Below are 14269 nucleotides of genomic sequence, written 5' to 3'. Positions count from 1 at the left end.
TAGTCTGCCAGGTCTCTGTGGATAGGTCTGCTGCCAGTCTAATATTCCTACCCTTGTAGGTTAAGGACCCCTTGTCTCGAGCTGCTTTCAGGATTTTCTCTTTATCTCTGAAATTTGCAAGCTTCACTATTATATGTTGGGGTGTTGATCTATTTTTGTTGATATTGAAGGGGGTTCTCTGTACCTCCTGGACTTGAATGCCTGATTCCTTCCCCAGATTAGGGAAGTTCTCAGTTATGATTTGCTCAAATATAACTTCTGTCCTCTCTCTGTCGTCTTCCTCTGGGACCCCAGTAATTGTAATATTGTTTTGCTTTATGGTATTGCTGATTTTCTCGAAGCCTCCCCTCATGGTCAATTAGTTGTTTGTTTTTTCCTCAGCTTCCTTCCTTTCCATCATTTCATCTTCTCTGTCACTAACTCTCTTTTCTGCCTCATTTCCCCTAGCTGTTAGAGCATCCATTTTAGACTGCATCTCGGTTAAATCATTTTTAATTTTGGCCTGATTAGATTTTATTTCTGCACTAAGAGATTCTCTAGTGTCTTTTAGTTTTTTTTCAAGCCCAGCTAGTAGCTTTATAATTGTTATTCTGAATTCGGTTTCTCATGTTTTACTTATATCCATATTGATTAGATCTGTGGTAGAGAGTATTATCTCTGGTTCTTCTTTTGCTGTGAATTTCTCCTTCTAGTCATTTTTTCCAGAGAAGAATAGATGAACAAGAGAACAAAATAAAAAATACCAACTTTGACCCCAGTGAAATACACACTAGACAAATCTGAAGAGGTCAGAAGCCCAAAAAAGAAAAGCAAAGGAAAAAAGAGAGAATATAATTTCACAGGTGGAGAAAACAGGATGATCCATTTGGTCCTGGGTGTATTTTGGTCTGTTTGTTAGAAGACACTAAATCCCAAATTGTAAAGAAAGAAAAACATATATGTGTGTGTGTTTGTGTTGTGTGTGTGTGTGTGTGTGTGTGTGTGTGTGTGTATGAATACAGTCAAGGAAGGCCAAAAATGAAAAATTTATCTATAAAATGTAAATGTAAAAATGAAAAAAATGACTTAAAGAGTCGATAAAATGAGAAACTATTTGAAAAGAAAAAGAAGGAAAAAAGTTTTTAAAGAAAGACTAAACACTCATGAGGAAAAAAACTCAAATTCTATATGGCATTTTTCCCTAGTGCAGGAGTTTTTCAGTTCTGAGTGATTCATAAACTTGTTACTCGACTGATGTTCATGCTGGTCTTCTGGGGGAGGGGCCTGTTGCACTGATAATCAGGTGTTTTGGCCTGAGTGTAGTTGCAGCACCCCTTATGGGGGTGGCCAGACTCAGTGTAAGCTGCTTCAGGTTGCTCCATGTGCCTTTTGTTCCCTGAAGGTTTCTCCTGCTGCTCCAGAGGATGAAAAAAAAAATTAAAAATGGCGGCACCCGGATCTCCAGCCCTGGAGCTGAATGACTGGGGTCCCTCCTCTTCAGTGCACCCTCAGAGAAGTATAGTCAGTCCCTTTTGTGTGCGCCAAACTCCACAGACTCCTTCAGTGCATACCCACACCAGTCCTGGGAGGGGGGTGGTTGTCTCACTGTATCCCCGGGGAGCAGTTGCCTGATCATGGTTGCACCCTGGCTGCTCTCCCCAGGGGAAGAAGCAGAGTCTCTCAGCGGTTGTGGCTTGCTGGGCCCCCACCTGGAGAGTGATCATGCAGGAGTTCGTGGTTTATGGCAACACCTAGCTGAGAGGCCACTCAGGGCTCGCTAATTGTAGCTGGCTTACCCCACTCCAGGGCTTGGGAACTCTGCTGGACTCAGGCATCCCTGTTCTTTCTGTGATCCTGGGAATCCTGAGACCACACTGTCCCAGCTAGGATTCTGTCCTGTTTGGCACATGAGCACCTTTCAGGCAGGGACATCCCTCACAGGAGCAGACTTCTAAAAGTTCCAGTTTTGCATTCCACGGCTGTAATACTTTCCGGTAGCTGGCTTATGGAGGCTCCCTCCCCCACCAGATTTATCCCCAGCTATATCCCCTCAGATTCATGTCTCTGTACCTCCTACCTTTTTTTTTTTTTAAGTATTTTATTTATCTGAGAGAGAGAGAGTGTGAGAGAGAGCATGAGAGGGGTGGGGGTCAGAGGGAGAAGCACACTCCCCACTGAGTGGGGAGCCCGATGTGGGCCTCATTCCTGGGACTCTGGGATCATGACCTGAGCTGAAGGCAGTTGCTTAACCAGCTGAGCTACCCAGGCGCCTCCCCCCCCGCCCTTTTTTTTTTAAAGATATTATTTATTCATTTGAGATAGCACAAGCACAAGTGGGGGAGGGGCAGAGGGAGAAACAGGCGCTCTGCTGAGCAGGGAGCCAGATCCAGGGCTCCATCCCAGGGTACTGGGATCACGACTTGAGCCGAAGGCAGAGGCTTAACTGACCGAGGCACCTGGGTACCCCTCCACACCACCTACCTTGCAGAGTGGTTGCTTTTTTATTTGTAAAATTGCAATTCTTTTCTTAGATCTCAGGTTGAATTCAAAGATGTTCGGAATGATTTGATAGATAACTAGCTGATTTAAGGGACCAGATGAAACGTGGGTCCCCTATTCCATCATCTTCTCTCCCATCTCTCTTTTATTTCTTATAATGTTGAATCAGAGTGGTGTGAGAGGCCATCCTTGTGTTGTTCTGAGTCTTAAGGGGAAAGTGTTCGGTCTCATAATTAAGTATGTTAACCTTAGGTTTTTTGTAGATAATTTTTTTTTTTTTTTTTTTTAATGTAGGCTCCAGAGCCAGCCCAATGTGGGGCTTGAACTCATGATTCTGAGATCGAAACCTGAGCTGAGATCAAAAGTGGGATGCTTAACTGACTGAGCCACCCAGGCGCCCCTTTTGTAGAAGCTTTTAAGTTGAGGAAGTTTTATCAGTTTCTAGTTTGCTGAGAGTTTTTATTTTTATTTTATGACTAAGTGCTGGATTTTGTCAAATGTGCTTTCTATATCAAATGACATGGTCATGATTTTTCTGTAGCTTATTGATATGATTTATTGCATTGATTAATTTTTGAATGTTGTTAGTCTTGTATACCTGGTGTGTAATCCTTTCTTATATCATTGAATAAAATTTTATAATATTTTGTCTTAAGTATTCCTGTAATCTGGTTTTGGTCTTAAGGTAATGCCTCATAGAATGAGTTATGAAGTGTTTCCTTTTTTATTTTCTGGAAGAGATTGTAGAGAATTGATATTATTCTTTATTTTTTTTTTTTAAGATTTTATTTATTTATTTGACAGAGAGACAGCGAGGAGGGAACACAAGCAGGGGGAGTGGGAGAGGGAGAAGCAGGCTTCCCACTGAGCAGGGAGCCTGATGTGGGGCTTGATCCCAGGACCCTGAGATCATGACCTGAACCGAAGGCAGACGCTCAACGACTGAGCCACCCAGGCGCCCCTGATATTATTCTTTAAATGTTTGGAGAATTCACTGGTGAAGCCATCTGTGTGTGGTGCTTTCTTTTTTGGAAGGTTATTAATTATTGTTAGTTAAGTTTCTTGAAAGTTATAGGGCTATTCAGGATATCTAATTTGACTCTGTTAGGTAGTTACTTGTTTGGGATTGTTATATCTTCTTGGAGAATATCATTATATAAAGTTCTTCTTTATCTCTGATAATCTTCCTAGTGCTGAAGTCTGCTTTTTTAAAAATTAGTATAGCTATTTCAACTTTTTTTTTGAATGTTAGAAATTTATCATTATTATTAAGCTCAATTTAATATACACAAAATTTCAAGTTACACTTCTTTAACCCACTCTCCCATCCCACACCCAAATTCCACACTTAGCCTCCAGCAATTTGTCAAAATTACCATTTAAGTGTTCCCACCAGTTTATGGCTCCAGCAGCTTCTGCTTCAGGTAAAGAGATCTGACTTGCTATCTTTCTCTGGGTTGCCTGTCTCTCCAGATTTTGTGATGGCAGTTTGTCTTATGAAATCAGTTCTTTGAAGGATTCAAGAAAAGCTACTGATACTTAATTTGTCCAAGCTTTTCTTGTTGTAAGGAAGGGAGTGATGACTTCCAAGCTTTTTGGCTAAAACCAGAAGTTGGGATTATTTGTCTTTTTATTGTTGAGTTGTAAGAGTTCCTTATACAATCTGGATACGAGACTCTTTTTGGGTATATGATTTGTAAGTATCTTATCCTGTAGTTTTGTTTTTACTTTCTTCATGGTATCATTTTCAGCAGAAACATTTTTAATTTCTTTTTTTAAATAAGATTTTATTTATTTGAGAGAGAGAGTGAGCACAAGATGGGGGAGGGTCAGAGGGAGAAGCAGACTCCCTGCTGAGCAGGGAGCCCAATGCCGGACTTGATCTTGGTACTCCAGGATCTTGGGACCCAGGATCATGACCTGAGTCGAGGGCAGTCGCTTAACCAACTGAGCCATCCAGGTGCCCCTTTTATTTCAATATAGTCCATTTTACCTATTTTGTTCTTTTGCCATTGTGCTTTTGGTTTCATTTCAGAAATCATTGCTGAACACAAGGATATGAAAATTTACTTCTGTTTTCTTCTAAGAGTTTTATAGTTTTAGTTCTTACATTTAGGTCTGTGGTCCATTTTGGATTAAATTTTGTGTGTGGTGTGTGGTACGGGTTCAACTGCATTTTTTTGCGTGTAAATATCTAATTGTCCTAGCACCATTTGTTGAAGACTGTTCTTTCCCCATTTAAATATTACCTGGGAGGGGCACCTGGGTGGCTCAGTTGGTTAAGCGACTGCCTTCGACTCAGGTCATGATCCTGGGTCCCAAGATCCTGGAGTACCAAGATCAAGTCCGGCATTGGGCTCCCTGCTCAGCAGGGAGTCTGCTTCTCCCGCTGACCCTCTTCCCTCTCGTGCTTTCTATCTCTCATTCTCTCTCTCTCTCAAATAAATAAATAAAATCTTTAAAAAAATATTTAAATATTACCTGGGGATGCCTGGGTGGCTCAATAGGTTGTCTGCCTTTGGCTCAGGTCATGATCCCAGGGTCCCCTGGGATCAAGTCCCGCATCAGACTCCTTGCTCAGTGGAGCCTGCTTCTCCCCCTGCTTGCTGTTCCTCTTGCTTGTGCATGCGCATGTGTGTGCTCTCTCTGACAAATAAGTAAAATCTTAAAAAATAAATATTATTACCTGCCTGTTGAAATATTTTAAAGTGTTGGCTTTGTATTCTCAGATTTTTGTGTTTGTGTGAAAATTTAATAAGCATTTTCATTGAAGTTCAAAGAAATGTTCAACCCAATAAGGTAGCATTAGGCAAACTTTTAAAATTATTCCTGAGGCCCTTAGAGGAAGGGTTTGATGCTAGTAATGAGAGATATCTTAATTCTGAGTAGAATGAGAAATTCTGGACTGTGTTTTGAAGAGGTCACAAAATTACATTTGGTAAACTGATAGTTTTTTTTGTTAGCCTGGCAGAATATTTTACATTCTCTTGGGCTAAAGAAAACCTCTTAAAAATGGACATCTTATTTGAATTGAGCAACTATTAGTATTCATTAACATGCTGATTTAGAGTTAAGGGCCAGGTTAACTGTTTATCAGTTATCTAAGAAAAATGTCTTGGGGGAAGACCGATAGCTTTTGATGGAGGAGAGGTATGGAGAAGGTTCTTTGTGCATAGTGACAGATACCAACCCTTGGTGTTTAGGAATAGGTGAGGAAATTTCAAGAGATGGTATAGTGTAGTGGTTCAGAGCAAGTACTTTGAAGTCAGAATACCTTGTTTGAATCCTGGTTCTAAATTTGTTATTTGTGAGAACTTTAGCCTGATTAGTGCTTTTAACAACAATTTGTTCAACACATTTATTGAATATCTACTCTGTACTAGGTAGACTACACTAGGTCCTTGGTACTCCCAGATAAACAAAACAGTTGGAACTAGGGTAGGGGTTTATTTAGATAGCCTTAGCATCAGGGGGTTGCCTCAGGCTTCCCTGCCTTCCTTTCCATATTTCATCTTTTACTGCTCTTACCCATGCTCACTTTGACCTAGCTATCAAGGCCTCCTTTCTCATAAGCCTTTACTCATACCTGGGCTTTTTGTATTTGCTGTTTCTTCTACTTGAAGTTTTTTTCCCCTTAGTTGTTTCTTTGGCTCACTCATTCTTATTTAAGCCCAGGTGTCAACTGGGTCCATATTGCCTCCCCACCTTCTCATTAGCTTTTATACTATATATTCCAATATGGGATCCTGATTTATGTTTTGTTTTGCTTTCTTTATTTTAAGATTTTATTTATTTATTTCACAGAGAGAGAGAGCGAGAGCAGGAACACAAGCAGGGGGAGTGGGAGAGGGAGAAGCAGGCTTCCCACTGAGCAGGGAGCCTGATGCGGGGCTCAATCCCAAGACCCTGGGATCATGACCTGAGCTGAAGGCACACGCTTAAGGACTGAGCCACCCAGGCGCCCCTTGTTTTGCTTTCTTTGTTATTCCTCTCTTCTCTAAGAATGTTAGCTCTAGGAAGACTGGGATGCATTGGTTTCATTTATCATTTAGTCTCCAGTTCCCATTGTAGTTTCTAGCACATAGTAGAGACTCATTAAATATTTGTTGGATGGATGAATGAAAGCTGACACCTGTAGGAGTCAGCCATATCAAAGTATGAGGCAAGTGCTAAGACCCTAAGGCCCTTTCCTAAGTGGGAAAGAACTTTCTGTAATTAAAGAGCTGTAATGGTAAAGTGACAGAGGCAAAGGTGTGTTGGGCTCTGTAAGTCCTGGCAAGTAGTTTGGATTTTATTTGAATTTTAGTGAAAAGATTTTAGAATGGAGTTTTAATGTAATATAATTTATTTTCCAAAAGATTTCTTTGGCAGCTCTGTGAAGAGTAGTTTAGGAGAGGAGAGGACTAGAGGTAGGAGATGGGTTAGGAGACTTTTTTAGTAGATGAGAACATTGCCAGGATTAGGTTGGTAAAAATGGCCATGAAGAAATGGGATAGATATGGGATTTATTTTGGATGTGGGCTAACATGACTTGCTGATGTGAGGAATGAAGAAGTAGAGGTGAATTAAGAGTGATACCCAGATTTCTTTTTGAGCAACTTGGTAGAAAGTGGTGTTATTTACTGAAAAGGGAAATCTGAATTTCCCTTTAGCTTAGCAGAGGCATTAAGAATTCCATTTGGGGGTGCCTGGGTGGCTCAGGTCATGGTCCCAGGGTCCTGGGATCAAGCCCCACGTTGGGCTCCCTGCTCAGCAAGAAGCCTGCTTCTCCCTCTCCCACTCCCCCTGCTTGTGTTTCCTCTCGCTGTGTCTCTCTCTGTCAAATACATAAATCTTAAAAAAAAAAAAAATTCCATTTGGGTCACATTTAAGATACTGATAAGAATTCCACATGGAAATATAAAGTAGAAAGTTGGGTTCCAAATAAGGAATTTAGAGGACATTTGGGTTGGGATAGAAATTTGGAAGATTGTTAGAAAATAGATGGTATTTAAATACATGGCAATGAGAGATATTACTTAGAGGGGGTGTGTGGCAAGGAGTCAGAAAAAGGCTTAGGACTTGAATTTGGGGAATTTCCAACTAGGAGTGTCTCCTTGGGCTTGAAGGATTGGCCACAGAAGGAACACCTGGACTGTGTAGCATCTTGGTGATCAAGGGTTCATGGGACAGCCTGGAAGGGTAGAGACATGGCCTCTAATACATATTGCATTTTCAGAAACATTACCTGCAAAATAAAAAACTTTTAGAGGACTTGAAGGATTTAAAATTTAAAAGGAAGGGTACTCACATGTCTAACAGAATTAAATGATGGCTAGCTAATTACACGATCCTAGAACAAATAATTATTCTTTGTTTTGATATTATTGGAAATTTTGAGTTTTGATAAAGATGGAAGTAATTAATTTTTTAAAGTGTAACTTGAAGCTCAGAGTAAAGCTTTCTTTTGGCCAAGAGTAATGGTGTTAGTGTCACCTAAAGGCAAAATGAGATACTGCAGCCATATTTATATGAGGCAAAGAACAGAGTGAGTAACCTAATTGGAACGAGAAAAAGAACAATTCTGTGGGTAATTTTAAGGTGTGGATTAGCAGACTTAGAGTCATGTGTTATTTAGGCCCAGTTTACTTGTCTCACGCCTCTTTCGTGTTACCCTTTTGGTCACTGAGCAGATTGTTTAATACATGGTTCTTTTTTGTCTTTTCCATCTCAGCTCAAATATTTCCCAGTCCTTTCCTACCACTTTACTTAAAGTTGTCCCTATACTTTTTATAACTATTCTTTGTCACAGTAACCTGTCTTCTCCAAATCCTTTAGAGTGATTTAGAATTGCCTTATTTGCTTATTACTTGCTTGTTTTCTTAGTAGATGGAAGCTCCAGCAGAGTAGGTACCTTGTCTGCCTTATTCGATCATATAACCCCAGTGCTGAATACTATGTCTGTTATGTAGTACACAGGTTCAGCTAAAATTAGTTGTGTGAATATTTGAACTTCTGGAAGTAACGGACAATACTGAGTTTCTGTGGTGGCAGATTGATCCAGAAAACAATTACACTGTGTTTGATTACTAAAACACTGTTTGCCACATGAATATGTTGTGAAAGTCTTGGCCTTTCCCCCCTCCTTGTGCTGATAAGTGATAATGTGTCCAGAAAAGAAAAGATACATGGCTTAGGGTGTTGAATTCTTTATTAATCTGTCAACTTAAGTGACACAGACAAGATATTTTAAGGTACAATACTTGGTCTTGAGGAGATAAGTTTTTGGAAACATTTGGATTTAATTATAAAGTAATTTCAGTGAATGTGTGTGTGTGTGTGTGTGTGTGTGTGTGAATTTGGTTTCTAGTATCATAATTATTTCTTCTATTTATTAAAAAAGAACAAAAGTAATATTTCTAGGAGAAATACAGATTAAACAATAGTAAATCTGCTTAGTTGTGATGTGGGAGGGTTTGTGTTGTTTTTCAGGGAACAATATGGTTCTTTTAGTCAGGAAACTCAGGGTGAAGAGAGTACATTTCCATTATGTGGCCTAGTCCAAGAAGGTAGCCTCCCTAGTTTTCAGATAATTATCTAGCCAGCAGAATTCTTCCTAACATGAACCATTTTTAAAGGCTGAGTATTGATCTGGTACTTATTAATCCATGTTTTTATTCATAGTTTTTTTTTTTTTAAATCCCTGTAGTTTTGACCAGGTGGATGTGGAAAGAGAAGTTTGTAGAATTGAAATGGAGGTCAGAGCTTCATTACAGAAGGTTAGTGGGTCATCGGATTCTGTGGCTACATTGAACAGTGAAGAATTTGTTTTGGTTCCTCAGCATGCAGATACTTCTACAAAAGATGATGAAAAACCTGAACTGAAGGTATCTCTCTCTCTCTCTCTCTCTCTCTCTTTACAGATGATACAATTTTAAATTATTGTTTTTTTTCTTAATGAGGTGAGACTGATCTTAAGAGATGTGTAAAATACAAAGGTTTTTCTCAAATGCTGACCTTGAAAAGCATCAGTGATCTATGCAGAGGCTAGTTATTTGGTTTGTGTATTTTTAAAGTTTTTTGCTTTTGGTTATTTATCTTTTAATTTGGAATTTTAGAAGGAATAGAAGGGAAAATAGAAAAGGATAATTGGGGAATTAGGCTTAAATTTACATAAGATTTAACCATTATCTATATATTTTTGTGTTTCTTATTGTTGAGTTTTTAAAGTTAATTATGTAAGTTATATTTTATTTTTACTTCCGAAACAACTTCATGGTTTTTATCTTTTAAATCAGCTGGTAACATTCTAGTATGTGATTTAACAGTTGGCTTGTCTGAATATTTTTTAAGCATATGTCTTATATTTTTAGCAGTTGAATTTTTATTTAAGCAAAAATGATCCTTTTTCATTTTGGTTGTCTTTCCCAACTCAAAGAAAAAGAATCAAACCCAGGTATACATGCATGAGAATTGTATAACCACCTTCTAGAAACAGAAATAGAGAAACTAGTCAAAAGTGCTACATATTGTTTATGACTTCTATTCAGTATTAACTATGGCATCAAAAGTCTATATCAATCTAATAAAATTTTAAAAAATTATATTTTTAAATACCCATTTATACTATGTTGATATAACAATCAATGGTTTTATTTAAATTTAAATATATCTGTATTTAAATGACTATTTAAATTTATTTAAATATCTACATTTTAGTATTAATGTGTTTAAGACATTTATTAGGCTTTGTGTCTCACCTGCTTTTAAGGGAAGGATGAGTCAACTTAAATGTGGGGAAATTACCAATACTCCTCTTGGCAGCAAGCAAGCAAACTTTGTAAAGAAATCACAAATATGTTTATGCTATGATAACAAGAAATATGACCTCTTAAATAAGAGAGTAGATAGTTTATTTAAACTTACCTGTTTTTCTCTTTAAAACACATAAATTTAATGTCACCTGGTTTTTAGAATGTGTTCCTATGGGAAAAAAAAAAAACGGAAAGGAAAGAAAAATCTCTGTAAATTAGATCTTAGATCAGATATAGTTAGGTGCAACTGCTGTATAAATTCTTGGTATTCGGTAACTTATATTTAAATTTAAAATTTAACTTGTTTTAATTTCTTCTAGAAATAAAATATTTTCATTAAGCCCCAGAACCATAATATGATTGAAACAGAATTGTCTCGCTTTGCCTATAGATAGTTTCTAATGGTGATGAACAATTGGAAAAAGCCATGGAAGAGATTTTGAGAGATTCTGAGAAAGGGCAAAACAGTCTTGTTGATTGTCAAAGTTCCACTGAGATTTCAGACCATTCATTTGGAGATGTTTCAGCCAGCCAAACAAATAAGCCATCTCTTCAGTTAATTTTGGATCCATCAAATACAGGTACTGTATCGAACTCTTAAACACCTAAGAGAAATGGGATAAAGTGATCATGAAAATTTTAAGATGAAAATTTAAAAATCCTATTAGCTTTGTTTTCTAAGATCAGGGCCACCAGCCACCAGGTTTTCGGTTCTGGTCGAGTTCCCCCTTTAGTTCTTAGGTTTTTGTTTGTTTTTCTACGTGTAAAATCAATGTTAGTGTTATTTGAGAACAGGGACTATGTCTGGATCTTTATTCCTAATACTTGGCGCATATTAGGCACTCAGTAAATACTGAACAATTGAATAAATTCTTGGGTATCAGGAATAGTGTAATGGACACTGTCTTTCATAGTATGTGCCTTTTTACTCAGTTTGACTGCAGTTATTTCAAATTATCATTTGTGAAAATTCTAAGTAAAATAGCATATCAATTCTGTCAGTCTATTAAATAATGAATACACCCATGATTGAGTAGGATTTATAATAGAAATACCAGCTTATAATGCAAAATGGTTTTGGGTGCAAAAAAAGCCTAACCAAACCAAAGCCGACTTCCTACTTCAGCTGGTTTAAACACTAGTGGTGTTGTTTGATCTGGGCTGATAGTATTTTTTTGTAAACTACGCGGCCAAATTTGATCTTCTCCATGTCACCTTTCTCTCTAACTGGCTTCCTTTATGGTCCTAAAGTAGTTAGCAGCAGAAACTGTAAGTAAGGCCAGGAAATTTATTTATGGCTGGTGGCAGAGAGAAAGGCTTTCTTATTTTTTACTTTTACTTTTACTTATTGAACAAAAGTTGTGTTTCACTCCGTTGAACCATTTTCTAGTAGTAGTCGGGGGAATCACCTAAACTGATAGTAACTAATGGTTACATTCAAACCCTGAATTAAGTCACACCACAGACAAGATGAGATTATCCTGATTGACTTAGGGCCAATGATCCATTTCTGAATGTTGCTATTGGGTAAGTAGAAACAAGACAAAGTGCTACACAATGTAGCTATCATGGCTCTAAACACTATACACAAAATTTATTCCTAGTGAAAAATACTTAAATGTGAAAAATAAACATATAAGAAGAAAATATTGGAGACTATTTTTGTGATTGCATAGGAAAAACCACATCATTAAGAAAACGTAGTAATATATGTATTATGTATAATATATACATATAAAAGATTTTACTTACTAGAGTGCGTGCGCTCGTGTGGTTGGGGAGGGGCAGCTGGGGGAGAGAGAATCTCAAGCAGACTCCCTGCTGAGTGCACAGCCTGACGCGGGCTTCTGCCCCACAACCCTGAGATCATGACCTAGGTCAAAATCAAGAGTCAGATGCTCAATTTACTGAGCCACCCAGGTGCCCCAAAAGTTATATTTTAATACATAAACATTTAAATCTTCTGAATGAGAATGGTACCATAATAAATGATTTTTTTTGCTTTGATCTGCAGTTTAATTAAATTATTAGACAACATATTTTAACATTAAAAAAATTCATATATCATACTCATGGGGTTTCTTCCAAATGGACCATTAGTGTTAGGCACCAAAAATTTCAAGTGTGTGTGTGTGTGTGTGTGTGTTTACCCTGTCCCACTGATACATCCTCAACCATTCTATGTAATAAATTTGGCTTACTGACAGACTAGGAGAAGATATTTGTAATGCATTGGGTGTCCTTAATAAAACCCTCTGGTTTGATGACTCACTGTAAATACTCATAGGTCTCAATATATAGTCATACTCACAGATAGAATTAAGTTCAAGGGAACTTAAGCTAAACATTTAATTTTAATTAAAAATTTAATTAAAAATACAGGATTAGAAACAAACCTTAAAAAGTATTAATTTTTGTTCCTGATTAAGGGAACATAAGAGATTATATTACTCATTGTGCTTTGCTTTGTCTTTTGAATTTCTTAAATCTCCACCCCTTCCAAAAAGCCCAGAGCATATTGATATCACATTTATATAATTATATTTTGGTTAATATATTAATTGAAAGGAGGAAATACCTTTTATCTTCTAATGTAGCTCTGATGGGTTTTTGGAATTAATCTTTGCAATGGTTTATGATTCTAAGTATATTTGATAGGGACCATCTACTGTGTACTTTTTTTGTGTTCTCAACGCTCATTACACTAAATATATTTTTAAAAATGTATTTTTCACTGAAGATCTCAGATAAGAAGAGATTTCCTTTGCTTTACAAGTAAGTTTTTAGTTTTCTTTTCTAGTTATATATTTTTAGTTTTTATTTTCAATTGTGTAACATTGGAATGTTCTTGTCTTTAGAATTCATTTTGAAATCCTAACTCTCAAGGTGATGATGATATTAGGCAGTAGGGCCTTTTGGGAAGTGATTAGGTCATGAAGGTGGAACCCTCATGATTGGGATTAGTACCGTTATAAAAGAGACCCCAGAAAACTAGCTTGTCCCTTCCATCTCAAAGGACACTGTGAAAAGATGCTGTCATCTAGAAGGTGGGCTCCCACCAGACACTGAATCTGCCAGTGCTTCGATCTTGGCCTTTCCAGCATCCAGAACTGGGAGATGTAAATGTCTGCTGTTTATAAGCCACCCAGTCTGTGGTATTTTGTTATAGCAGCCTTAACAGACTAAGACAAGACATTTCAGCTGCCTTTTCCTGGTTGCAGTCAACACAGTTTTACTTAAGAGAATTATTGTGGTTGGTTTAAAATGACACATAACTTCAGTGGCAAGGAACTGTCTGGAAATCATCTAGATTTAAATGGCCTAGAGTGAACATTTAAGGTATGTTGTTTTTTGTTATAAAACTAGACAGATAAAAGCTTTTGTTTAAACATCATGATAACTTGTTCATTTTTGTTATTTGATGATCTTATAAACTGGCTACTTGGATGCAACTCTAACAGGGAATCTTTGGTAGTTTATTGCAATATACTTAAATACTGGTTGGATACAAAGATGAGTCATCTTATACTCTTTGTCACTCTCTCTGTTGAGGAAAGGATGATGGAGTTAAAGAAGTATGAGATGAATAGGACTGAATTTATATTTAGATGGGAATGAATTCCTTACATTGGTGTGTGATTTTACCAGGTCTAGAACTGTTGCCTTGGTAGAAATATTTTGCTATTTGCCTGCTTATCTCAGGATCTCTGGTGGTCATAATTGGATAGTTACCAATGAGTTTTGTCAACATGAAGGCTGCAGTTATAATACATTTAGTTGTGGATGGGATAGGGTCTAGGTGGTGCCCAGGATGATGTGTGTTTCCCATGATAGGTTGCTGAAAGGATTACTAGCCTTAAAAATTTTTCATTTATTTAGTGATTAATTCATTTGATATATATTGTCTAGTCTTTTAGACACTGTTAATAAGTGCTGTGAATAAAAAGAGGATAGAACAGTTCCTTCTCTTGAAGAGCTGATACTCTGTATAATTAAAT

The 14269-nt window shown here is 37.4% G+C and overlaps 1 protein-coding gene across 3 annotated transcripts in view; it reads left to right on the top strand.

Annotated features, from left to right (window-relative positions):
- The window catches only part of RABGAP1L (RAB GTPase activating protein 1 like), a 754336-nt gene that overhangs the window by 60171 nt on the left and 679896 nt on the right, over positions 1 to 14269 (top strand). Inside the window, exons 2-4 of one of the 3 annotated variants that reach the window (XM_088017005.1) lie at positions 1382 to 1500; positions 9167 to 9344; positions 10663 to 10852. In XM_088017005.1, coding sequence (XP_087873131.1) covers positions 1457 to 1500; positions 9167 to 9344; positions 10663 to 10852 — 412 coding nt within the window. In that variant the 5' untranslated portion in view covers positions 1382 to 1456. The remainder of the gene's footprint in view (positions 1 to 1381; positions 1501 to 9166; positions 9345 to 10662; positions 10853 to 14269) is intronic. The other 2 variants (XM_028122981.2, XM_028122980.2) reach the window with 2 other exon arrangements.

This window comes from Eumetopias jubatus, unplaced genomic scaffold (genome assembly GCF_037043125.1).
Source record: "Eumetopias jubatus isolate StellerSeaLion01/CBP00866 unplaced genomic scaffold, mEumJub1_p1.0 scaffold_12, whole genome shotgun sequence".
In the NCBI taxonomy this organism is placed as follows: Eukaryota; Metazoa; Chordata; class Mammalia; order Carnivora; family Otariidae; genus Eumetopias; species Eumetopias jubatus.
The sequence above is the reverse complement of the archived record's forward strand: the minus strand, read 5'-3'. Positions and strand labels throughout refer to the sequence as shown.